Here is a 26186-nt window from a genome sequence, read left to right as displayed (position 1 = left end):
ATATTTAAATAGTAAGTTTATATATATAGTGAAAAACTATAACACAAGAAATAATTTGAATCTTAACTTTTTTTTTTTTTATTTTAGGTTGACTCATTTTATGCATATGGCTATATATGCACACAAGCGATTATTGACGCATAAAATAATTTCTCCCCATTCTGAATCATTACAGTTGCATCTTTAATCTCTACCTTACCTTTTCTTTTTTTGTTTTTTGGCTATTTTTCCTTTTTTGGGCAATTATCTGATCTGTGCCTTAGGTGTCAATTCCTCGAAAGCACGTTACGTGTTTTGACAAAAGGATGAAACGTGGATTGATGGAAATCCCACCACGTGAACACTTAAAACAATTTCCACTTCAATTGAATTTGGGATAGATGTTTACACACACTTTTTTTTTTTTTTAATGCCACATAGATGTTTTGACTTTCAGATGTAGGAGCTGTTTGGTAACGTTATTCTAGTAATATTGTTTGTATTTTTTTAAAATACGTGTGAATGAAAAAATGTGTGAAAATACATGTAATATTGTTTAAAAATTGAAAATATGTTGTTAAACTACTCTACCAAACGGGGACCTTAGACTTTACACTACAACACATATTTAGTCTAGATTTATATCTCTAATAAATAGAATATGAACAGCTTATCAAATAATTGACCAATAATAATAACATAAACAATAAAAAAGAGTTGACCTTTGATAAGAAAATAAGTAGCTAAAAAGCCTAGTTCGTTCACAACAAAGTTTCCCAATTTTACGACAATCTGGAGGGAAAAAATCATACAAAATAAGGACATGAATTGTAAAAACATAGATGACCTTTGTAAAGACAATAATCTGTTTAAAGACCCTTTATCAGTCAAATATTGCGACTACTGTTTATCAACAGTAACTGCAATAGTGAATGAACAGTAAAAATATTGGCTTGAAACACGTGCAAAAAAAAAAAAAAAAGCACACAAAATAAAGATGTGAAATTCTACCTGATGATTCTACCAAAAAAAAAATTCTACCTGATTCACTCCCGTCCAGTTGTTATAAAGTTAAGCCTTGTTGTTTATTATATATATAACTAGTTAGAAACCCGTGCAACGCACGGGAACTTACCTATTTATAATAGACTAAAATAATTTTATAAAATTTTAAATTGATTATGAAACTATACTATTGCGTGAATTGCTCCTATCTTTTTGAGTTACAATTTGATGAATAAGCCAAATTTAGATATTGAAAAAAAAAATAACTAAAAAGTTCTGATGTTAAAAATTATTGAAACAAAACAAAATATATATAACTACCAAATAGAGAAATATAAGAGAAAGATAAGTTACCTTCAAGAGAATAATCCATAGTTATAACAGTTGAAATTTGATAAACTGTTTCAAATATTGCAAAAAATTGAACCCAAAAATTTAGATGGTCAAACTTTCAAAAGACAATAAAATTAAAAAATCAAAACATTCAAAACCTACAAATTATAAAAACAAAACAAAAAAAGTCATTATTGCGAGACAATTTCAGTAAGGATGGAAAGCTTTTCTAAGTTTTTTTTATCCAATTCTTCCTAATTGATGAAAAATTTGGTTCAAACATTGTCGAACACTTTGAAGGTGCAAATAATATAGGCTTCCAACATAATCTTTAATTAATAAACAAAGAAGCATGACACTATAAGAGAAAACATAAGATAACATATAGTGCATATACCTTACTCCACAGCTGTGAGAAAATATCAACACAAAAGGAATTGAAAACTTGTACATACGTCTCCATAAAGTAAAGCTTAAGGTTATATAATCTAAAACAATATAGAATATAGCATCTTTGAACCACACAAAACTCCATACAAAACAAAAGTAAAAAAAACTAATTCACAAAAAAGAGAAAAAGCAATAGCAAGCATACCAAAGAAATTGAAGTTTAGGGTTTTCTCTCTTAGTGGAGACGGACAGAGGAGATTACTTTAGGGTTTTCAAAGATTTTGTCTCTTATATATATATATATATAAAAGAGACTCCTGTTAGGACTCTCTCACTATTTAATTTTAAAAATTAAAATTTTTTTAAATTAAAATGATGATGTGGAAAATTGTGGGAGTTTCAAAGGTTTCGGTTTTATTTATATATATATATATATATATATATATAGATTATTAATTACTGTTCACTTTTTATGACGCATACCATTACCTGACCACCTAGGGACTCTAAATTTTGAGACTTCTAGTTTCAACCATACACGTGGTGGAGGAAGGATGGGTAATTGATAAATGTTGTTTGGTAAAATAAAAAAGTCACTCTTTGTGCTTCATAAAAATGACGGAAGAACTGATGAAGAAATAAAGAAAGAAGAATTGGAAGAAAAAAGGTAGAAGAGTTAGGATGCTGGAGATTTCTCTTCAAAAAAAAAAAAAAGGATGCTGGAGATTTAGAGATGAGCTAAGAAAAGTGTGAAGACTGCTTATTTAGCAAGCGCCTACCTAGATGCATCTGCCAGCGAAAGCTAGTGTTGTCTGCAACTATATGGTGGTGCAGATTAGGTAAGTTGCTAAAATTACATTAAGCTTGAAGTTTTTTTTGGGAGGGCAAGCTTGAAGGTGGCTCCGCCACTGGACAGAGGGCAAGCTTGAAGGTGGCTCCACCTCATCACCACACTTACAGCTTCGCCTCACTGTCCACCATGGGTTAAGGCTTCTCATGCTAACGGATCAGCTTCTTAGTCTCAAGACTCAGGTATATTTTCTTCCTTTTTCATATATCTTTTTCTCTATTTGGGAATATGATTTTTTCCCTTTAAATTTATGTACATCTCTCTTATATTTAGTTTTTTCTTTTTTTTCTTTTTTTGGGTGTTTTCATTTGCTTATTCACAAAAACGAAGGAATAGGAGTAATCAAACCTTTCATTTTGTAGAGCAGGACCTTTAAAATTGTGAAGAAAAGTACAATCGAAATAGATGGAGAACCTCTGCCCATATAAGCTACAGAAATACATGCATCATTGACACCGAGATATTCTTTTGAAATTCCATAGCATTAATTGAAGAAGAGGGGAGCTATATATTGAAGGAGACGAAGGATTTTGGGTTTTGATTATTGTAGAAGGGGAGGTGAACCTGAAAATACGCAGGTGTGAAGAGCAGAATGTTTTATTCACCCCCAAAAAAAAAAGAGCACAGCTTAATTTGATCCCACTTAATTTTAGACGGATTGAGGAAAGACACGTCACACAATTAGAGTTCTAATTTGAAATTGTAATTTGGACACGTGGCATAAAATTAGAGATCTAATTTGAAATTGCAATTTGAGTTTCTCTCTGCTTCACCTATTATTTTATATATAGACAAAAATAAAAAAATAAAAGCTATAAGATGGAGAGAAAATGCTTGTGATGGAGAACTCAAAAACACACAAAATCGTATATTAACCCAAAATAGTGTCAAAAAAATATGATGATTCATCAACCTAAAGTTAAGTTGCAAGAAAGAATAAATAATCAAGAAAGAGAATAATCACCTCTTTCATAAGAGACCTGAATTAGATAAATTTATAGAAAATAAGATGAGAAGAAGAATAGTCAAAAGAAAAGATATAGTCACACCAAATTATCCAAGTCATGTTATGTAATTGAATAATATTATATTCTTATATACTATCTTTATAATGCAATATATATGATAGCATTTAACAACCAAAGAAAAGAAAAAGAAATATCACAACTTAAAAACACAAAACCAAAAAGTTTGGAACGTGAAATACAATTTAATCCTATTTATTTTTTGTAGTGGTATGCATCAACTTAAAGTAGAGTTCTAAAAAATACACAAATTCATCAACCTATTGTAAAGATATAAAACATTAAAAAAAAAAATCCACACAAAAAAAGGGAGAGAGAGAGAGATGTTTTTAGACCTCTTAAAACACAAGTTGTTTAACCTAGTTTTTTAGCCAAGTGATTATTTAGATAAATTATTCAAATCTAGATTAACACATTCAAATCATATCATATAAATAATGCGAAAATATAAAGAACACATGATATGATAATCCAGGAAAACTAAACTGGTAAAAAACCTGGGGAGGATTTAACCTAGCTATCCCCAAGGTAAAATAGATCCACTATGAAAGAATTGAAGTTTTTATAATAGAACTTAGACCACTAACATCCTATTGCTACCTTGAGTAGAAAACTTATTATCACAACCATGTGACAGCTCCAAGTCCACGGACTACTTCTTTCATTGATCCACTACAACCACGAGTACTCCCACTTGTGACTTTGAGACTCTACTCAAAGGTTTCAGATCTTCTTTAAATTCTTTATGCAGCAATTGAAGCAATCACCAAGTTCTTAACATGAATCTTGATCTTGATAACTCTAAGTGTGTATGAAGGTAAATACATCTAGATCTCACAAGAGATTCAACACACAGCATATCAAAGACATCTAAAAGGTAGCTAGGGTTTTTCCTTTTATACTTGGAGTAAAATATAAAACCCTACATGTCAAACTGGCCTTAGGCTGAGTTGGAAAATTTTGCAGAAAAATTAATCTGCACAAGGTTCAATTAATCGAGTCTAATTTTCGATCGATTGAGCCTTGCAGATTTAGACCAATAAATCCTGCAATCACTCGATTCCAACTTTTACAAATAAACATACTTTGAGCAAGCCTAAATCTAGACTCTATGTTTTGATCATGGTTTGCCTACATAATACATAATGAAATTCTAATACATTTAGTTTCTAAAGTCTTAGAACCTAACATAAAGAACATGAAGATTCATCAACATAAAGTAAAGATACCAAAAAAAAACCAAAAAAATAAAATAAAATAAAAACATGAGAAAGAGTAATAACCTTTTTATGTGATAAAATATGTATAGAGTAAAAGAGAGAATAGCAAATTTATAGTAAGAGAATGGGAATAAGAATAGTCAAAATAAAATAAATGAAGGGGGAAAGTTGGAGAAAATATAAAAGTAAACTACAAATTTAATAAATAAACAAAAAGAATCAAAAAATAAGAGAGAAATTATTGAAAATAAATAGGTGATATGGCTGCTGACGTGGTTCAATTAGAACATGGCAACAATAAATGCTACGTTTCAAATTTTAGATATATATAGATATATAGATTCATTATTGTTGCCTCTTTTACTTCTCACAAACTTTTATGATTAAAGCTTTAACATAATATGTAATTCATATATGATTATTTTAAGAATTCCATTAACTTCAATCACACAAATGGTCAAAATAGAAGTTATTTTGATAAGAATCTACCCAAGAGTGAGTAGATTATAAGAGAAATAGCTAATTCGAGGCAGCTGACCTCCAAGAATGAGAAAGAATTTTAGAGAGGATAGAGAAGATAGGAGAGAAACTGTTGCTTATTTCCAGTTTGCTTGAGTATTCAAAGCTATTCCAAGGAAAGCCATATCTGTTACATTCTAACAACCTATCTAACTACCTAACTGACAGCAACTAACTAACATATTAACAGCTTCTACGGTAAATGACTAACAATTCCTTAACTCTAATACAGCAGCTTAGGACAGGTGTATGTTAAACAACAACAACAATAAATCTATAGCTGCAAGTCAACTACAATAGCAACATTACAGGCAGTTGCTTGATGACTCTTAAAGTATTCTATATTGTTAAGTTATACAATAGCTTATTATATTTTAGTATAATGCATTACTCCTTTTTTACCTATTGTTTAGTTACTGAGAAAATGAAGAAAAATAAGCTTAAATAAAATTTTAGGTTATGTTTGATAACAGTTTTTTTTTTTTTTTTCTATTTTCAAAAACTTATTTTTGGGAATATAAAGAAAAAACAATTTTCTTATATTTTTGAAATCAAAAAACATGTTTGGTTAGTTGAAATTAAAAAGATAGTTTTTTGAAAAAAAAAATAGAAAATACTAAAATATATTGTTACTAGGATTTGAACTCTAATGCTAACTTATTAAATGAGATAGATTTATTAAATTAAATATGTATTTTCATTGACTTTTAAAAATTAGAAATTAAAAATAGTCTTTTGCATGTTTTCAGTTTTCTTCACAAATTGAGTTTTGAGAACAATTTTTGTTTTTTGTCTGTTTTGGGTTGCCAAACAAGTTTTTTAGTCTCAAAATAGAAAATTATTTTTGGAAACAGAAAATAAGGGAAAAAAAATAGTTACCAAACATACCAGAGTTTTAAATGTTTCTCAACTTTGTATAATATAGAAAATCAGAGTACAAGGATTTTGGAAATAATTCTCCACATTGGAATGACTATCATTGACATTTAGGCTTTGTTTGGAAGAAGGAAATGGAATGGAAAGGGATGAAAAGAATAATTTTAGAATATTATTCATTTCCCTTATTTGGGAGTTTTAATTAAGGGAATAAAAAGCTCATTCCCTTGTTTAGGAGTTTAAGTGGGAGGGAATGGAATAAGTAAAAATGAACACTCATTCCTCTCTATTCCCTTAAAACTTCAAATTTTCATTCTCCCCAAAATTGGGAAGAATAGGAGGAAATGGAATTAGATTTAATAATGTTTTTATTAAAACTCCCAAAATACCCCTATATATTCAAACATTTATTTTAAAATAGGGGTCTAATAGTAATATTGTTATAAAATGATTCCATTCCATTCCCTCCATATTGCTCCCAAACAAGATTACTTATATTCTATTCATTTTCATTTCTTTCCATTCCTTTATTTTAAAACATCCAATCAAGGTTACTTAATTTCATTCTTTTCCATTCCTTTCCCTTGCTTAAATACATTCTATTCCATTCCATTCCTTTCTATTCTCTTATGATCATTCCATTCCTTTACATTCTATTCCATTCCATTTTTTTAGGATTATACAAGGAAAGTTTTGACACACAGGTTAACTATGATCTGGCATGATTTATTATTGCACAATATTCTCCTTGAGTTTGGCAATGATTTGATTTGATGCATTGATCTTCTGTGTTCTGGTTTTTACCAAAATGAGAGTGATTTTCAAGATGTATGCTAGCTGGACCGATGCTTATGGTTGGTGGCAATAATGCTCAACTTAAGCTGTTGCATAACTGATATTGGTGCTACTACTAGAGGCTTAAGTAGCTGCATAATTGTTGGTGTTGTTGGAGGCATGATGGATGCTTTGATTGATTTGGCGTGTTATTATATAAATCCATAAATTTAGAATGATAGCATTTATTTCTCATTCAAGAGTAGGATCAAGAGAAGATAAAATTTGCAGCTCAGATTATTATTTACTTTAAGATTAACAATCAATTGGTGCATTATTTGCAAATTTCAGAACGAGAACCTTGAAGCCATATACATCTTGGGCTAGGAAATGGTAAAGGTATGCTTGACTTAACTAAAATTTACCTTCAATTGGTACTGACTTTCACCTTGAGTAATTTTTCCGACTTTCTTTCTTCTAAATTTTTATTCCATAATCTTAGCCCTTTAGTTGTTTGGTTTTATTGTTGATTGTTAGATGACTCTTTAGAACTGAGAGGCTAAATTTCACCAATAATGGCAGATTGAAGAATGTGATCATCTAAATATGCACCACGCAACAAAAAATAGGATTTAATTTATAAACCTACATTTCTATAAGTGGTCTGGTGGACATACATTGAATAACACCAAATGGTTCACATCAATATCGATATCTGATTTACTTTCATGATTTCAATTCAGCTAGCCTAAAACATGCTTATGATATCCATATCTATTTACAATTTACAATAAGAGTAAGTATGTGCTTCAAGCATGAATGATTTCTTGGGGCATGTCATGTTTGTGGTGAATATATTTTTTAAGCCATATCAAATGTTATAGATACAAAATGGATGTTTGAAATGTAGCTATTGGAAATGGTTGTTGATTGGTTGTTGATCTTTTAGTTCTTTTAATAGTGATGATCTAAAGATAAATTGTAATTGGTGGAGTAAAAATCATAAGCTATATGATTTGTATTCTTAGTACCATCCAAGCTTGGAAAAACATTTTTTGCCTTATTCTCTGAAATGGAACGCTCTCTCTCTCTCGAGGAACAAGCAGAACTTGCTTGCAGCAATAAAAAAGTTAAAAATGTGACTCATGCGGCTTTTTGTGAAGGCCAAAGCTCGGGGTCTGCATCTCCTAGTTTCACTGGGGGCCATGGCAGCCAAAATGCTTCATTTAGAGATAAACTTATGGGTGAAATACCAGGTGCATACACGCAGGCCTTTTGTTTTGAGGAGTTCATGGGTTACGATGCCGAGTCAGATGACGAAGTGGAAACTCTTAGGCAAGGTATGGTAGCTGTGAAGTTCTCGAAGGAGCTTAAAAAAGAGATCCGAAGAACTTGGGTGAGAGCTTTGATTGTGAAAGTATACGGTAGAGCTATTGGATTAAATTTTCTCCAAGCTAGATTATTATCCTTGTGGAAGCCAGCAGGGCGTATGGATGTTGTTGACCTTGAACATGGTTTTTTTCTCATAAGGTTGTCTTTGAAAGAGGATGTGGAGACTGTGTTGAAGAAAGGTCCTTGGTTTTTAGGAGAACATTTCCTTTCAGTTAGACCATGGGAACCGGATTTCAAGCCCGAATCAACCAAGTTGTTTTCTATTGCAGTTTGGGTTAGACTCAGTGGGTTACCTATTGAATACTACAATGCTAAGGCTCTCCAACACATCGGGAAGGCTATTGGCAATGTGTTAAGGATTGATACTTTTACGGCGACTGAATCAAGAGGGAAGTTTGCAAGATTGTGTATCCAAGCCGATGTGGACAAGCCGCTTATTACTACGGTGATGATAGGTAAACTCTAGCAAACTGTTACTTATGAGGGTATCCATAACTTATGCTTTGAGTGTGGAAGAATGGGCCATAAAAGAGAGGCTTGTCCATTTGTTATTAGGCCAGTGCCGCCGTGTGAGGAAGAGGAGAAGGGAGGTGCAGGTGATAGAGGGGCAAGCACACACGTTGTGCATGATACTAACAGTGCTGAGATAAATTTGGGACCACATGGAAAGGACAATGCCGTGCAAGAGGACGTGCATGAGGGATCGTATGGACCTTGGGTGGTCGTGGCACGTAGAAAGAAAGAGACAAAATTTCAGAGGAGTGGTGGGTCCTTACCTGGCCACGGTTTTGCTGTGGAGCAGAGGAGTAATGGTTATAGGAAGAATTGGGTTGGTGTGGAGATGACTGAGGACTCCAATGGGCTTAGCAGGGAGGCAAAAAGAAAGCTGGCCCCTTTAAGAATTCTAGAGAAAGCCCAAGTGGAACAAGTCCTCCAAAAAATTGGGAAAGAAGCCCATAAGGGTTCGGCCCAAAATGCATAAATGAAAGCCTTTATTCCAAAAGGTGTTCAAGGCCGTAAGTCTGGATCAGTCAAAGGGATGAAGACGGAGGCTCGTGCAAGGGGTGGATACAAGTTTGAGATCGGTGCTACTGGGGAAGACAACTTAAGAGACTGATCGCCGGCACGCAGGATGAGCTAAGTCAGTTCCATCGCAGGGGCGGCGCTGAGGCAGATCGTTGTAGCCAAGCCGGTGCCATCGCCGGATAGAGATTTCCATTTCGCTGCTGTTGATGATTCCGAGATGGGACAGGTTCGAAGAGGTGGCTCTGGAGGAAAACATGGTGTTCAAAGTGGCTGTGAGGCGAGCACTATGAGCTGGGAACATGGGTTTGGTCCTCTTGAAGATCAAGGCATGGACGGAGGGCTGGCTGGCTGTGATGACGGCATGTTGGGCTGTCCTGGTGCTGGTTCCGGTGATGGAGAGGGTTTTCAGGTAAATTGTACTGACCATGGCTCCTTAAGTGATGAGAGTAGGGGCTGTGTAGCTCATGATGCGGATTTGATGGTTTTGGAAGGAAGAGGTGATGGTGGGTTTGCCCATTGAGTGTTGTCAAGTCCCAGTCTCTATTGTCCTTATGAATAGCGTTATTTGGAATTGTAGAGGTGCTTCTAAGCCCTCTTTTCAGAAGCGTGTTAAGGAGATGGTGCAGAAATATAATCCGGATATTTTGGTGGTTATGGAAACTCGTGTTGGGGTTAATAGAGCAAGGGAAATCACTGAGAGACTCCCTTTTGATGGAGCTATTCGCTCTGATGCAGTTGGATTTACTGGTGGAATATGGGTGCTGTGGAATTCTGGAAAAGTTAACGTTGCCCATTTGGCTAGTACTGAACAAGAAATTCATTTTACGGTTAAGGTACTCAATTCTAATGTTGTTTGGCTTTTTTCTGCTGTGTATGCTAGTCCTAGATGTGCTGAAAGACACATTTTGTGGAATAACCTTATGAAAGTAGCAGACCTTCACAATATGCCTTGGGTTATAGTAGGGGATTTTAATGAACCTTTGGTTAATGATGATAAATTTGGTGGTGGAGCGTTTAGTGTTAACAGCTCTCTTTTGCTCAAGGAGTATTTAGATAAATGTAATATGATAAACATCGGCTTTGCGGGTCCTCGTTACACTTGGACTAATAGAAGGGAAATTCAAGCTTTGATTCAGGAGAGAATAAACAGATTCTTTGTGATCCCTCAGTGGTGTTTGCTCTACCCGGATGCTAAAGTCACCCATCTTCCTAGGTACCACTCTGATCACTGTCCTGTTCTGTTAGAGATGCATCCTAGTGTAAGTAGGGGGAAGAAGAGGCCGTTTAGATTCCAAACGTGTTGGTTACTTGACCCTACCTTCCCTGATATTGTTTCTCAAGCTTGGGGAGGTGCAAATAATCTGGTTTAGGCCGTTGATAGCTTCACTAGGAATGTTGTGGATTGGAATAAAAATCAGTTCGGGAATATTTTTACAAGGAAGAAAATTCTGATGGCTAGAATCAATGGTATTCAGAAGGCTATTGCTTCTAAACCTTCTAGTTTTCTTCTAAAGTTGGAAGTGGATCTCCTTAGGGATCTTGATCTTGTTCTCAATCAAGAAGAGGAGTTATAGGCTCTGAAGTCTCGGGTTAATTGGTTGGTTCAAGGGAATCGTAATACAGCTTTCTTCCATGTTTCAACCTTGGTTAGGAGGAAAAGGAATCAAATCATGGCTATTAAAAATTCAATGGGGGAGTGGATCCTTCAGGAGAATGATATCAAAGAGTTTATTAGAAGCGGTTTTATTGGGATATACGCAACATCTCATGAGGTTGTTTCAAGGGATGATCCTAGTTTTGTCCAGTGCCAGGCTAGCCTTTTGGATGGGGAAAGGGAGAGCATCGGTGGAGAGGTTACTGAAGTAGAAATCAAGGCTGCCTTGTGGTCCTTAAAACCTTTTAAAGCCCCAGGTCCGAATGGACTTCATGCGGGCTTCTTCCAAAAATTTTGGCCGGTAGTGGGAGACTCTATGACTGAGGAAGTTAAGCAGATCTTTAGGAATGGGAAAGTGCCTGAGCATCTGAATAAGACTCTTATTGCTTTGATTCCTATGATCCAAGGTCCTGAGACTTTAGGTAATTACAGACCTATTAGTCTGTGTAATACGGTGTATAAAGTGGTGACCAAGATTATTGTGGCAAGGTTGAGACCATTCTTGGACAAGCTTATTTCTCCCTTACAGACGGCTTTTGTTCCGGGTAGAAAGGGTATTGATAATGTCATCATTGCCCAAGAGATAATTCATTCCCTTGGGAAAAAGAAAGGGAAGATGGGGATGGCCTTAAAGATAGATTTGGAGAAGGCGTATGACAAGCTTGAGTGGGGGTTTATTCGGAACATGCTTATTAGGATTAACCTTCCCACACAGCTCATAGATGTTATAATGAGTTGTGTGTTGACGGTCTCCACTTCCATATTGTTTAATGGGGAAGTTTTGGAGTCGATTCTTCCTTCTAGAGGAATAAGGCAGGGTGATCTGCTCTCTCCGTATCTTTTCATCATTTGCATGGATTTTCTTGGTCAGTTAATAGAAGAGAAGTGAAATATGAAGACATGGCAGCCAGTTAAAGCCTCTCAAAGTGGTCCTGAATTCTCTCATCTTTTCTTTGCGGATAACCTCATCCTTTTTGCTAAGGCAGATTGGGTTAATTGCGCTGCCATTAAAGATGTTCTTGATGATTTTTGTGAGTTATCTGGGCAATCAGTAAGTGAAGCTAAGTCAAAGGTGTATTTCTCTCCTAATGTAGACCATGACACAAGGGAATCTCTTTGTGACATTCTTGGGTTTGCTTCCACTCCTTTCTTGGAGAAGTATCTTGGGTTCCCTCTCAAGCATCCTGGTTCTTCTACTCAGGAGTACAATTTCATCCTTGATAGAGCAAAACAAAAGCTTTCGGGTTGGAAGGCTAACATGCTCTTTTTGGCGGGGCGGAATGTTCTCATTCAAGCCTCTTTAGCTGTTGTTCCTTCATATGTTATGCAGTGTAACTTTTTGCCTGGTAGAATTTTGAATGGGTTAGATAGATTGAATTGAAATTTCCTGTGGGGTTCTTCTGAGGCTGCCAAGAAGATTCACTGGGTTGGTTGGGATAAGGAGATAAAGTCTAAGGAGGAAGGGGGGCTTGGGTTGCAATCTGCAAAGGGGAAGAATATAGCTCTCCTTTCTAAGCTTAATTGGAGGTTCCATACTGAAAAGGAGGCCCCTTGGGCTAGAGTTTTGAATATGAAATATTGTAATCCTAGAAGAAGAGTTGCTACCAATGCTAACAGACTTCCTTGCTCTCACATTTGGGCTACGATGAAGAAAGGTATGGACACTTTCAATAAGGGTAGCAGGTGGATGGTTGGTAGGGATAGTGGGCTTAATGTGTGGCAAAGCAATTGGACTAATGGAGGTTCTCTTAGAGGTTTGATTCAGGGTCCTATCACGAGGGAGGCTAGCCAGTTAGAAGTTAAAGATTTTATGATAGACATTGGTTAGGATTGGGGGAAGATTCCCTTTGAACTTCCTGTTGAGGTTAGAAGGTTGATTCAAGCAACCCTAATGAATTTGTTGAGTAGAGGTGTTGATAAGTTGGCTTGGTCGAGGTCTCCTAAAGGTACTTTTGACTTGAAGAGTGCTTATAGGATTGCCATGGGGGATGAAGGGATAGATCTTTTTCCAGCTCGTTGGATTTGGAAAGTGAATACTCTTCCAAGGATTAGAACTTTTCTTTGGAAGTGTGCCTATAACAGCATTGGAGTTAAGGTTTGCCTTGAGAAGAGGGGTGTTAGTCTTGATACTACTTGCCCTTTATGCTAGGAAGGAGCTGAAAGCATTTTACATGCCCTGAGAGATTGCCCTCTTTTAAGAGGTCTGTGGAATCAGTTGGGGGTGTTACCCTCTAATCAAGCCTTTTGGAGGAGCAACCTTCAAGATTGGCTGATGTTAAATAGTAAATTTAAGCACAGTTTAGGTGCTACTCAACCTCCTTGGAATGTTGTTTTTCCTTTTGCTGTGTGGAATGTCTGGAAGAGTAGAAATAATGCGGTCTTCAATGGCAAATGTAGGAATCCGAAGCTTGATTTGGTGATTGTAAACCTAGCAGTGGAATTCTTTCATTGCCTTTCTTCTCCAAGGCTGCTGACCCGGAAAGTTTTAAGGAGGATTAGGTGGGAGAAGCCGCTTCAAGGATGGTGGAAGCTCAATACAGATGGCTCTTATTGTGGTAGCACAGGTTTGGCAGGCTGTGGAGGGGTGATTAAAGATGATGCAGGTAGGTAGGTTATGGGTTTTAGTAGAAGTATTGGCATGACCAACAGTTTTGCCGTTGAGCTATGGGGTTTAAGGGAGGGTCTTCTTTTATGCAACAACCTTAACATAAATGCTCTTGAAGTTGAACTTGATGCCAAATCTATTGTGGATGCCTTAGAAAATCCTTCTTATGTGAATAATGTCATATCGCCTCTGTTGGATGATTGCAAGTTATTGATTTCTCACATTTCGCAGTTTTGTATTAAGCATTGCTTCCGTCAGGCGAATAGGGGTGCGGATAGTCTTGCTAGATTGAGCTTTTGTCTTGATGTTGATTTTTCTACCTTTGATAGTCCACCTGTGGACCTTATAGATGTTTTTTGAGGATGACCTCAATGGGTTGTTTTGTAATAGGGTCTGTTCTGTTTGTATTGTTGCTACTTAGTTTGTAATGAAGCTCTTTTTTCACCAAAAAAAAAAAAAAAAATAGTGATGATCTATGTGTTTGGTTTGATTGAACAGGGATGGCCAAAGAAAATTTTGCATTTTCTTTTCCAAAAATTGTGAAAACATAGTCATGTGGGTAATTTTGGAATAATTAATGGTAAAAAATTTTTATTGATGTTATTGAACTATTTCGTTAAGGCTCCATTTGGTAGGAGTGAAAATAGGAGGGATGGAAAATGAAGAGAGGAAAACAGGAGATAAAATGATGTTTTCCCTTGTTTGGTATAGGAAAGAAAACACAAAGGATGAAAAATGTTGAAGAAAAAAATCCACCCGGGCCCACAAATTTTTTTCCTCCCAATTTGGGAGGAAAACTAGGAAGAAAAGAGAGAAAAGAGGGGGGGGGGGGGGGGGGGGCTTAACACTTAAATTACATATATACTAGTGTGTTATGGGAATTTGCATGTTTGACTTGTAAGTCAGGTCCTTGACTCCTTATCCTTTCATTTTCTTTTCTTTTTCAGTTCTTTTCTTTTGTGTTCGTACAACACCCTCTCTTTTTTCAATTGTTTTTTTTTTCTTTTTTTTGATTAAAAAAATTGTTTTGATTTTTTATTTTTTGAAAAAAAAAGTTTTGGGTTCTTAAACTTCTTATCCTCTTTTTATTTTAGTTTTTTAATGAAGAAATCATTCATACATATTTTTTTAATAAAATATAATGTATTCTTTTTGTTTTATCTAAATTGGATATAATGGTAACTTTATACCAATTTTATTTTCTATCCTCTCACTTTTCTTCTCAACCAAACAAAAGAATTTTTCATCCCTCCATTTTTCTACCCTCCCAACCAAACACATACGAGAGAAAATTAAATCTTTTCTATCCTTCCACTTTTCTATCATCTCTCTATTTTCTATCCTCTCACTTTTTCACTCCTCCAACCAAACGGACCCTAATACAAAATTATTTTCTTTTATTTCTTATAAAATGTTCATGACTATTCTTGCAATGGATTCTGTAGGGATAAAGGCCCAAAATGACATGTTGGGCCTTGGGCCTTTGTCCGGGACAGTTGAATTGTCCAAAGAGAAACAAGTCGTTATCAAGAGGGTGTCTAATAGGACAGGTACTCAAGTAAGGGCTCAGATGATCAACAAGTATAGGATCAAGATGATCTAAAGAGGGTTATATAACATGAAAGACCCTCCATGGAGGGAGGACGGAAAAACTGTAAACAAATCTGTAATAGAGCTTTAAGTAGAAAATATTTAAGAATCAGCATCCTCAGACCAATCTGAGAACATTATTCCTTAATAAACTTCTGTTATCTTTCTCTTTTTAGCATCAAAACGTGTTTTTCTGTTACCTAGTTCACGCAAGCCCAGTTTCCCAACCCATTCTCTACAAATTTATTGTTTTGGGCTGTTTTGGGCTTAAGTCCATATATTCGTTTGGCTAGAAGTCTAAAGCTGGTCTATACAATTGGTGCCATCTATGGGAAGGAATATTTGGGTGTTAGCGAGCTCAACGTTCAACCATGGCAGGTTCAGACCTACGACAGGCAGAATCCATAGGGTCCCAACGTCAAAATCCTTTCGTCAACCTCGAGCGGAGAAGAGATTGAGAGGGGAGTTTGTATAGTGCCCAGACCAGAAGAAGCCAGTCACGGGGAAAGGGTCATCTTTCTCAAGAAGAGAATACCAGAGTGCTGCAACTAGAAGTCGACCAGCTGAAGAGAAAGTTGCGCCATGCACAGTGGAGGCAAGCCTCCTCCAACCCGGATGCCTCCCCTGACGGTGAAGAGGACGGAAAAACTGTAAACAAATTTGTAATAGAGCTTTAAGTAGAAAATATTTAAGAATCAGCGTCCTCGGACCAATCTGAGAACATTATTTCTTAACAAACTTCTGTTATCTTTCTCTTTTTAGCATCAAAACATATTTTTCTATTACCTGGTTCACACAAGTCCAATTTCCCAACCCATTCTCTTCAAATTTATTGTTTTGGGCTGTTTTGGGCTTAAGTCCATATATCCGTTGGGCTAGAAGTCTAAAGCTGGTCCATACAGATTTTATAAAGACCAATGGACTTAAGTGACTTCATAAGTTATCTATTTAAGATGTCAACTGAGCTAGGTAAATATTTATTCACTGTCTCATTTTTTTTTCTTTTAATTTTGACATATTATTATTTGGCAAGTTTTTTCAATTGGTGGAGTTGATGTTAAGCTAATGATGAGTAGGTGCTAAATACAAACAATCAAGCCTAATTAAATCTTGACATCTTAGATAATTTTCTTTGTCTTTTCTGCTTTATACAAATTAGATTGTTTACATTTTTGCTGTTATTTTTTCTTAGAACTAATGAGCGTATTTTTTATATTATTTTTATTCAGATATTTTGTATGCGAAGATCTTGAAGGTCACAAACTATAATTGAGTTGAATTATCACATACACCTCCATTCAATTTAGGAGATACTATTAAACCAATTTATTCTTTTATTTTGTGTTGTATTTATTAGAATTTCACAAACAAAGATTGTCAATTGATATTGTATATGTAGTATCTAGTAGTGATTTTCAAAATTACATATGTAATAGTAGTGTAATGAGAAACTTGACGTAGCCAATATCATGAAAATTGCTAAGGAAAAACCATTTTAGTATCTCCAAATATCTTGGTTGAACTAATGTTTTATATGTTTAATAATCTAAGCTAAAAATCAATAGTATCACTACAATTCACCATTTTCGTGCGTAAGTACGGATTACATACTAGTTTTGTTAACCCAAAAGGGATGACTATTTTGTAAAGTGACTATAATAACATTTACTCACTGTGGAACCAATATTTGAGAGAAGATAGACCGGGGATGAGATGGAGAAAATGGGACCCAAAAAAAAAAAAAAAAAAAAACCGTAGATGCTAAAAAAAAATTAGGTCATAGATTCAACCATAGATTAACCTCACCCTCAATAATTAAGGTCTCACATGCAAGTGCATGCAACTAAGAATGAAGAACTAAGAAGAGTCACCAAGTAAATTGACAATCTCGATCAGGCGATTTCAAAGTTTGATCGTTGTTACGTAAAATATTTCTTTGGATCCCTGTCAAGAATTGTGATTTTTTTTAGTAAGAAATGCAAATATGTACTATAGTCATTTCTTTTGTGTGTGTTAAAGGGAATATACATGAAATTCTCAGAGTTATGACATTCAAAAATAAAGAAAAATATATGCCAAAAAAAAAAAAAAAAGCAATCACACAAGACAATATTTACATAGATCGGCAATTTATCTACGTCCACGAAATTGTAGGGATTTCACTATTCACATGAAAAAATACCAGATGCGGCAATACAGTTTTCTCTCAAAAAAGCAACACAAAACCCTAATCTCTAAAATAATAGTTTTCTATCTTGCACACAGGATTCACAATGGTCTACAAATAAGCTACAAATAGTTATTCTATCCTAAGCTCCGACTTGGGCCTATCGGTTCAAGTTTCCCCTCCATGGACTAGACCTTAGAAAAACTCCCATTAAAAAACCGTAACAATTTTATTTCTAGTCGGGTCATAATCCAAATCAAACACAACTAAACTCCACAAAGCATAACACACAAGAGAGAGAGAGAGAGAGAGAGAGAGAGAGAGAGAGAGAGAGAGAGAGAGTCATAATTCACTTGGAAAAAAAATTCAGACTCATGATATAGAAGTTGTGTAAAAAATTAAGACTCATGATATAGAAGTTATACACAACTAGTTATAGAAAAATACACACGTAAAATCGTGTATTAATAACACAGTTTTAATTATAATTGTGAAATGACAATTTCACAATTATTTTAACTGGGTACATGCATGCATGATGCGTATGATAATCATTATTCTAATATATATTTAAACGTTGTCTTTATTACTCAAGTCTGCACTACTGCGGTTAATCTTTGCTCCACACTAAAAGCAGAATCTGATTTTTGGTGACTTCATAATCCATGAATAGCATTACGTGTGAACTTCTAACCAAACTTATGCAACTCATCGTAGTACTCGTTAAACCATCGTTCGATTATCCTAACTTCTTGTTTTCGTTGTGCGATCAACCACTTTGGATCGTTTGCACTTGCAGCTGGCACTATGTCAAGGCAATGAGACCCTGCAGAAATCAACTTTATATTAGTAAACTTGTTCTATAATAGAGTCTAGCAAAAGATAATTACTTAGACTTTTTAAGGGGTCCAAAAGTTCAGCGGAACTGTTATGACCCTAAATTAGGGCAATAATTCCAATCACGTCATTCATTTCATGTTTCAAATGTGGATATCTCATTTGAAATTGTGAAGTTATTGCATACATTATTATGAATTACCTTCTTTTGTAAACACAGCAAGTATACTATCTGATATGTTCTCCAATATCCTGAAATTAGCATATATAATAATGAGATCATTGTAAGTGCAAGCTAACTAAATACCAAATATTACAGAAAAAAGGATCAACATTTTTGCCCAAAAATATAAAAAAAGATTATATATTTTTGAAAAGCTACCCTCCACTGCTATAAGGGTCACGTAGGCCATTGGAGAAGAGGATGTTGCTACCAAACCTCTGGAGAACCCTTTTTATATGCTGCAATTTTACATTGAGAAACAAAAAATAATTAAATAAATAAAAAATCACGTACATTATTTTTTCATTACTTATACAGAGAGAGAGAGAGAGAGAGAGAAGCCATACGTAACCACCATAATTAGTTGTGATCCAAGTGGGCCTAGGTTCGACTCCAAATTTATTCACGCAGTAGTCCCTATATTCTTTGTAAACAAATGGTGATGCAGGAAACATGGTTTCATTCGGGCCATTCCCAATTGGTATAACCATTTCACTACATGTCTACAAAGGCCAAGGCGAGTTTTAATTACAATCAAGTTTGGCAATTGTTGAAGCTGTGAAATTGATTAAATTAGAAGGAAAAAAAATTGATAAATGCAAGTGCATTACCTGCCAGTCCCAACCAGTCAGTGTTTCTGTTGAAAAGAAATCACCTAAATCATAGCACTCTTTATTTTTCCCATAATAAGAAACAATTCCGGAGAAAATTCGGCCAAGAATGTCGGTTCCATTGGCTCCTCCGTCAATACCTCTGCAGACAACAGTCACTGGATACTTTGGAGGTCTATCATATTGAGCTGAAGATGAATACAGACTGTTCAAGTAATTCTTTAAGTCGGATGCATCCTTCAATGGCCTATGTATAAGTTCATCAATACAATTATATGAGATGAAATCAAAACCTTGAAAAGTTTGAATAAATTATATCAGCATAAATTGTAGTATAAGGTTAACAAACAAATGGGATATGAAGACAAATGAAGAACTCAGTATTATTACTTGCAAAGTTTGAATTTCTTGCTGAGTTCGGAAAGACCATTTGATTTATTAGCAACTCTATCGATCTCAGACCATGACTGCTTTATGGTATTATAGCAGCTCAAACTAGCCTCCTGCAATATCCATAATACAAGCAAAGTCAACTTCTTTTTTTTTTTTATAAGATAATTCAATTGTTACGGGTAGGAGAGGGAGATTTGAATTATATATGGTTCTCTTTAAAAAGGAGACTCGACTATGCCACTAAACTACATATCATCCTCACACAAAGTTAACCCCATTGAAATATGAGTCACGGTTCAAGTATTAACTATTGATTTTAACCTAAAAGTCCTTGGTAACAACAGCATAATATGAATTTTCCGGTACAAGGTTAAAGCCTTTTAAACATAAGGTATACGGTTATCATAACGCACTTTTTGCGTGATGGTCGTCCCCACAAGCACAAGAAAAAACAAGGGTTAAGGTTCAAGTCTCTAAAAAAGAGTTTCACATCTATACATTTAGATTAAGTTAAATCAGAATTTCTATCTCAAAATATAAGATATGGTTCAAAATAAATAGAGTATAAACTATTTATTTTAACCTGAAAGTCCTTGGTAACAACAACAGGATATGAATTATGTGGAACGAGGTCCTCGAAGTAAAGAATGGGTGCTGAAGAGGCAAATGCAGCCATTGCAATATGAGGATACTTTAGGCGGAACCATGTTGCAAGCACTGTTGGAAAAATTTAAAAGTGGAAAACATTAGGAACTGAGATTAATATATGAGATTTAATTAGTTTGAGTGAGATTTAATTTCTAATATTCATAAGACTTACTTCCACCATAAGATCCTCCAACGACTATAACTGGAGAGGACTCAGCTGATAAATTTTTCTTCAAGCTTCTAATTACTTCTGCATAATCTGCCAGAGCTTGAGACGAGCTAAAGTATCCGCGAATGGTAGCATTTTTCAATGCTTCTTCGCTTGTAAATCCAGTAGGGATTGATTCACCATAGAAGCGATGCTGTAAAAAAAATCGTTATGGAGGACAACTTTGGAATATATTTCCATGATGGGATTGCCATCGATGAACTTTGTTCCAATAAAGAAGAAAACAATTTCAAAGTCAATAGAGGTACAATTTTATTATTTTTATATAATTAAATAATTATCGACAGCAGTGGAATCATATATTTAATGTAGTGAATCTAGTGATTGAAGCAAGTAAAGATAGAAATTCATCGTTTGATTGGAGATTTCTACTATCGTTGATTAAATAATGTGAAAATTGTGATTTAAAAAGTATTATGAAAACATGCATTTACAATATTCATAAAGCAAATTTAAATGTGTTTAGGTATCATGTTTCAAATAACATGTTTCAGTGTGTGAAAAAATATAATTGTGTGTTTAGTATATGTGTGTGAGTTTTTTTACTTTTTTTACTTAAAACACTTTTAAAAAAACAGTCTTACCAAACACGTAGGTTTTTTTAGAATTACAGTTTTCAGTGTTTAAACACTGAAAACTGTTATTTGGAATCACATATCAAACAGGCCTAGGAAAGTCTCACAAGATTTCAGGCATTTGCAAGATCCCCCCCTTTTTTTTTTGTGGGTTTTTTCATTTGCATATATGATTCTTATGATTATATTTTTCTTACCTGTAATATTTTAGGAGGGGTTCTAGGCTTCCAGCAATCTTGTTTTTCTCATAGCGGTTCTTTATCGTGAGTATATATCTATTTATACACACATATATAAAGCCATATGAATCAAGTTTTCCTAATTAATTAACAATATGTTTAGACTCACCTCTATGTACAGCTCCAAAGCACCAAACCTGCGAACATTCTCTGGCATGAAATTTATAAGACCAAGATCATCGTCTATGGAAGACTCCTCTCCAAGATATGCAAATATGGGAGCAGCTGCCTTGGCGCCACGCCAATGCTTAAAATTCACGATATATCTTTCCCGGAAAGTGTTGTAGCTTACGGGCTGATAGTTGAAGTGATCGATTGGTTGATCAAAATAGAACGTTTGATAATCTTTTTTTGAGTCAGATGCAGTTAGAGATGGGTTGTGTACATCATTTTTTGGATTATTGTGTCCGCCTAGTACACCGAGCCTCGGTCTCGTTGGTGGTGAAGCACAAGTGAACGTAATGAAGAGCAATAGAATAAGCAAACATGGAAGCCATGGGGCTCCCTGTGATGATTTATGAGTTCTAATGGCCATGATAATGATATGCAGTGGAATCGAACGCAATGCTTGAATGGGAATCTCGATGTCATATATATTTATGTGAAAAAGAACTATATATATGCAACTTTTGAGTTGATCCCAGTATAATTGCAGGATTTTTGCATTCAAAGTTGGTTATTTTTATAAATTTATAATTAGCATATTCACTGTCATTTTTTTTATTTTAGAATCAAACACACACATAACATCGAGGGAATAAGGTTTTAACAAAAATTCATGTTGACTTTGTCACCTTCTTAAAAATTTGGACTTCAAGTCATATTTTTCTTTACTTTTTCTGTACTATGTGTGTGTGTATTATGTATGTGTACCATGTCTGTGATAATATTTTTTTTTTATTTTGTTTGAACAAAAAACAAATGAGTCAATTTTGTGCCGTACCAGCAGCCGGCAGGTGGACTTGTACAGAAACACATTAATTTCGTGCTAGTTGAAATACATGCTATATCGGGATCGTTTCCCGGAATAAATAGTGGGCTCTGGCCAGTAAATGGATGCCAGCCTGTGCTAAGCAAAACCCATTAACGCAAAGTGTGTACAGAGAAAAACTTAATAAAATCTTGGAAGACATGAAAAACATAAAAATGACTGGCTGGCTTGTTTTTAGTTCCAACGGCAGGATGGGTTGGCTTTTTTTAATTTTGAGTTTTTGGGTTTCCACTTTCCACCCACAAGTTTTTAATTTTTTAAATAATTTTTTACTCCCTCAACGTGACCATCTCTGATTCTCTATGTATCATTTACCATTTCTTATTTAATTTTTTGTCTTGTCTTGTTTTGTCTCATGGTCTTTTCTTTCCTTCTTTTTTAATTAAAAAAAAAACTTTTAAGCTTATTGGTTTAGATATAAAATGAAAGAATTAAAGCTCCATAATATTTACATGTACTTTTACCAAACAATTAAATTTATAAACATGCAAATAATATATTTACTATTAAATTCATTAATATTATAATTACGCCGGTATTTACTAGTACATAAATATTTTATTCCCCCAACTCAAATTGAAACAATTTTCGGTACGATATTAATTCTTGACAGAAAGAGGGAATTCTCTTTATGTTTTCAAACAAAATGTAATGAAGGATTTTTCTTTGTTCGATTCTAAAAGAAGTGAAAAGATTTTGGTTCGCTGTGTTTATGACAAAATAAAGTAATTAAGAAATTTATTTGTTATGTTTTTTAATATGTCACCCATCATATTATTTCTTATTTCAATGTAAATTTTTTTATAATAAAATTAGTAACAACTTTAGGATTTCAATCCTCGTATTATGTTAATCATTTTTTTTATTTAAGTACAATAAGACTTGAATTTATAGTCTATGCTACATGATAAACACCCTTTAAGATCATATTAATTAAGGCACTAATAAGCTTTTTTTTTTTTTTTTTTGGTTTAAACAAGATTGAATCACAAGTTTATCATTTGACAACATAAATTTTTACCAGTTCAATTAATTGAAACCATACAATAGCTTTTGTTATAAATAAATATTTACTCTTAAAGTCCGTTTGGGAACAGCTTATTTAACTGAAATTGAATATTTTTTGCTGAAAGTAGTGTGCGTTTGGCATTGGCTTAAAAAACTAACTTTTTTTTTTAGCTTATTTTTGCTACTATTCATGAGTCTTATTGCACTTTTTGGTACTATTTATGGGTCCAACTGTACTATTTCAGCTACCTTTTAACTTTATTTACAGTATTTTCAACAAAAACTTTTTAGTTTCAACTAAATAAGTTGTTCCCAAATAAACACGTAATGTAGATAACGCTAAAAATTAATTGAAATAATATAGTGGGACCTATGAATAATACCAACAAGTGCAATGGGACCCATCAAATAGTACCAAAAATAAACTGAATAATAACAAAAATAAGCTAAATAGTTTTTTTTTTTTTTAAACTGAATTTTTTAGCCAATGCCAAGTGCAACCTTAATCATTAGTTTTCATTTTTGATAGCTATTTCATATTTTTAATCATCAACAAAATTTAGACATCTATTAATTGGGCTAATTCATATTTTTAATTCATCTATTTTTTATCATCAACAAAATTTAGACATCTATTAATTGGTTTTGGCTATAGATGAAAATTTGGGTATATATAGATATACTTAATGGAGTATGTTGTAAAAATAGATTGACAAATTAAGCAATCGATACTTGAACTGAAAACTTTTTGCTGAAAATATTGTTGATAAAGGTAAAAGTTAGTTGAAATAGTACAGTGCAATCTATAAATAATATCAAAAAGTGCGGTAAAACTCACGAATAGTAGCAAAAATAAGCTGAATAGTAAAATAAGCTAGCTTTTTAATCTAGAGCCAAACGCACTAGAGTCTGTTTAAGATCCGTTTATTTTACTGAAACTGAAAACTTTTTGCTGAAAGTATTGTTGATAAAGGTAAAAGTTAGTTGAAATAGTACAGTGCAATCTATAAATAGTATCAAAAAGTGCGGTAAAACCCATGAATAGTAGCAAAAATAAGCTAAATAGTAAAATAAGTTGGCTTTTTAATTTGGAGCCAAACGCACTAGAGTCTGTTTAAGATCCGCTTATTTTGCTGAAATTGAAAACTTTTTGCTGAAAGTATTGTAGATAAAGGTAAAAGTTAGTTGAAATAGTACAATAAGACCCATAAATAATACTAAAAAGTGCAGTGGGACCCATGAATAGTAGCAAAAATAAGCTAAATAGTAAAATAAATTAACAAAAAATAAGCTATCCAAGAAAACAAAAACAAAAAATGAAATGGTGTAAGTTCAAACATTTGACCAAGAAAACAAAAAGGGGTTCTCAAAGCTTTAATTTATAAAACAAGTGACATTAAGTAGTGTAGATTACGAAATAAAAAATTAAATGAAATGGAGTAAATCGATATGGGATTTGTGTATTGAAAATATAATGTAGATAGTTCGTTATTAATTTTTTTCTCACTAGGATTCTTGTATTGAAAATATAATGTAAATGATTCTCAAATAAATAAATAAATATATATATATATAGAATATGTAAATAGTTGGTTATTATTATTATTTTCTAGGGTGTGTGAGCTAGCATTTGTGATTTTAATGTTAGAAGAAGTCTTGTTCCACAAGGTAGAAAACCTTTATTTATTTATCTTACGAGATAAAAGGCGTGATTGGTGACTCTTAGCGCATTCTCATTTGTTATCCTGAAAATAGGATAAGAAAGACTAATTTAGGAGAAATTAATCGGTCTTTATGGAAGACCACACCAGCAATGCATTAGCTTGCTTAGCTTTCTTTTTCTTTTTTGATTTCCCATAATGTTTCCTCAAACCTTTCAACCAAAGACTAATCACTGTTCGCAACGAGTGGGCCCATAGCGGGATAAATCGCTGGCTCAGGAAGATTTTTCAAAGTGCTAGTGCCCGAACTTGAACTAAGGAACTCCTAATCAAATCCAAGATAGCCACTTTGAGACCAAGTGCCCAACCACTCGGCCAACCCCACTGGGTTAGCTTGCTTAGCTTTCTTAACATTATCCTAATCATTAATGGGTACAATGAGACACTACCAATTCCTATAAAGACCACTACTACAAATAGTACTACACCCATGATTGTGAAATGTCGATTGCTTGTTAAACCATGTGAATTGCGTGAAAGTAAGATACTCCAAATTTGGGAGTCCAAGAGTTTTATAAAACGTTCTTGATGGAAAAAAATGTGAATGAAAGATCCCACTGAATTGAATTGGGTCCATGAATCTAAGAAATAGTGAGAATTCTTGATCTCTCTCAATATCTCTTTAAATTCGAAAACCCATGATTTGAATTGATGTCCTTTCATTGAGTCCTTCTAAATTTCATTGATTTATCCTAAGGTTTCATTTCAATTGGAATTTGGTTATTCACCATGTACGAGGATCCCCGCTCAGCATCCATGGCTAAATGGTTAAAGTGCCCAACTCATAATTGGCAAATTCGTAGGTTCAATTCCTACTAGATGCACGCCAATGGGACCCTTCAATAAGTCTATTGGAATTGGTTATGTATCAATGGAATCTCATCATCCCTACATAATGAATTAGTGTGGTATATTCATATCATAACATATAAACAGTAAGAACTAGCATTCTTAGTAAGACTAAGACTCATAGGGAAGAAAATAGATTTATGAATGGAATCAAATATGCAATATTTACAGACAAAATTATTTAGTTATTAGGTAAAAATCAATATACTTCTAATGTCGAATCGGGATCAACTAGGACAGAAATAAAGCATTGGGTCGAACACTTCTTTGGTGTCAAGGTAATAGCTATGAATAGTCATTGACTCCCGGGAAATGGTAGAAGAATGAGATCAATTATGGGGCATATAATTTAAATCAAAATACTTAATAGCATGGCAATACATTTATACAAAACTTCTACCTTGAGCACATGTAATGGAGTCGTAAACAGTCAAGTGAAATCCAATCCACGAAATAA

General features: G+C 34.0%; 3 protein-coding genes and 1 non-coding gene across 4 annotated transcripts; 3 read left to right on the top strand and 1 right to left on the bottom strand.

The window, feature by feature from the left end:
* The first annotated feature begins 8043 nt into the window (after positions 1–8043).
* LOC115985183 lies at positions 8044–8829 on the top strand. Its single transcript, XM_031108150.1, has one exon. It carries the CDS (start codon positions 8044–8046, stop codon positions 8827–8829), a length of 786 nt encoding a protein of 261 aa, XP_030964010.1.
* Positions 8830–9606: 777 nt separating this feature from the next.
* Positions 9607–10963, top strand: LOC115985181. Its single transcript, XM_031108149.1, has 3 exons — positions 9607–9896; positions 9967–10648; positions 10760–10963. Exons 1-3 carry the CDS (start codon positions 9607–9609, stop codon positions 10961–10963), a joined length of 1176 nt encoding a protein of 391 aa, XP_030964009.1.
* Positions 10964–17824: 6861 nt separating this feature from the next.
* Positions 17825–21728, bottom strand: LOC115987813 (lysosomal Pro-X carboxypeptidase-like). The gene is made up of 9 exons (XM_031111423.1): positions 21270–21728; positions 20290–20479; positions 20053–20186; positions 19467–19579; positions 19077–19323; positions 18813–18968; positions 18625–18704; positions 18445–18494; positions 17825–18231 (listed from the first exon to the last, which is right to left on the bottom strand). Exons 1-9 carry the CDS (start codon positions 21693–21695, stop codon positions 18095–18097), a joined length of 1533 nt encoding a protein of 510 aa, XP_030967283.1. The 5' UTR covers positions 21696–21728; the 3' UTR covers positions 17825–18094.
* A 3902-nt stretch (positions 21729–25630) lies between these two features.
* On the top strand, positions 25631–25704 carry TRNAM-CAU. Its single transcript has one exon. It is a non-coding gene; the product is annotated as a tRNA-Met (tRNA).
* The last annotated feature ends 482 nt before the right edge of the window (positions 25705–26186 follow it).

This window comes from Quercus lobata, chromosome 4 (assembly GCF_001633185.2).
Source record: "Quercus lobata isolate SW786 chromosome 4, ValleyOak3.0 Primary Assembly, whole genome shotgun sequence".
Classification (NCBI taxonomy): domain Eukaryota; kingdom Viridiplantae; phylum Streptophyta; class Magnoliopsida; order Fagales; family Fagaceae; genus Quercus; species Quercus lobata.
Note: the sequence above shows the minus strand (reverse complement) of the source record. Positions and strands in the feature narration are given on the sequence as shown.

What these genes read in the sequence shown, in the direction of transcription:
- LOC115987813 (XM_031111423.1), bottom strand. Translation starts at nt 21,695, where the DNA reads ATGGCCATTAGAACTCATAAATCATCACAGGGAGCCCCATGGCTTCCA. An exon ending in CTTTGGAGCTGTACATAGAG is followed by an intron (nt 20,480 to 21,269) that starts GTGAGTCTAAAC and finishes TTTTTTTTACAG; the next exon opens with CATCGCTTCTATGGTGAATC. An exon ending in TGCTGTGTTTACAAAAGAAG is followed by an intron (nt 18,232 to 18,444) that starts GTAATTCATAAT and finishes TGATTTCTGCAG; the next exon opens with GGTCTCATTGCCTTGACATA.
- LOC115985181 (XM_031108149.1), top strand. Translation starts at nt 9,607, where the DNA reads ATGGGACAGGTTCGAAGAGGTGGCTCTGGAGGAAAACATGGTGTTCAA. An exon ending in GAAGGAAGAGGTGATGGTGG is followed by an intron (nt 9,897 to 9,966) that starts GTTTGCCCATTG and finishes TTGGAATTGTAG; the next exon opens with AGGTGCTTCTAAGCCCTCTT. An exon ending in TGTTAGAGATGCATCCTAGT is followed by an intron (nt 10,649 to 10,759) that starts GTAAGTAGGGGG and finishes AATCTGGTTTAG; the next exon opens with GCCGTTGATAGCTTCACTAG.
- LOC115985183 (XM_031108150.1), top strand. Translation starts at nt 8,044, where the DNA reads ATGGAACGCTCTCTCTCTCTCGAGGAACAAGCAGAACTTGCTTGCAGC.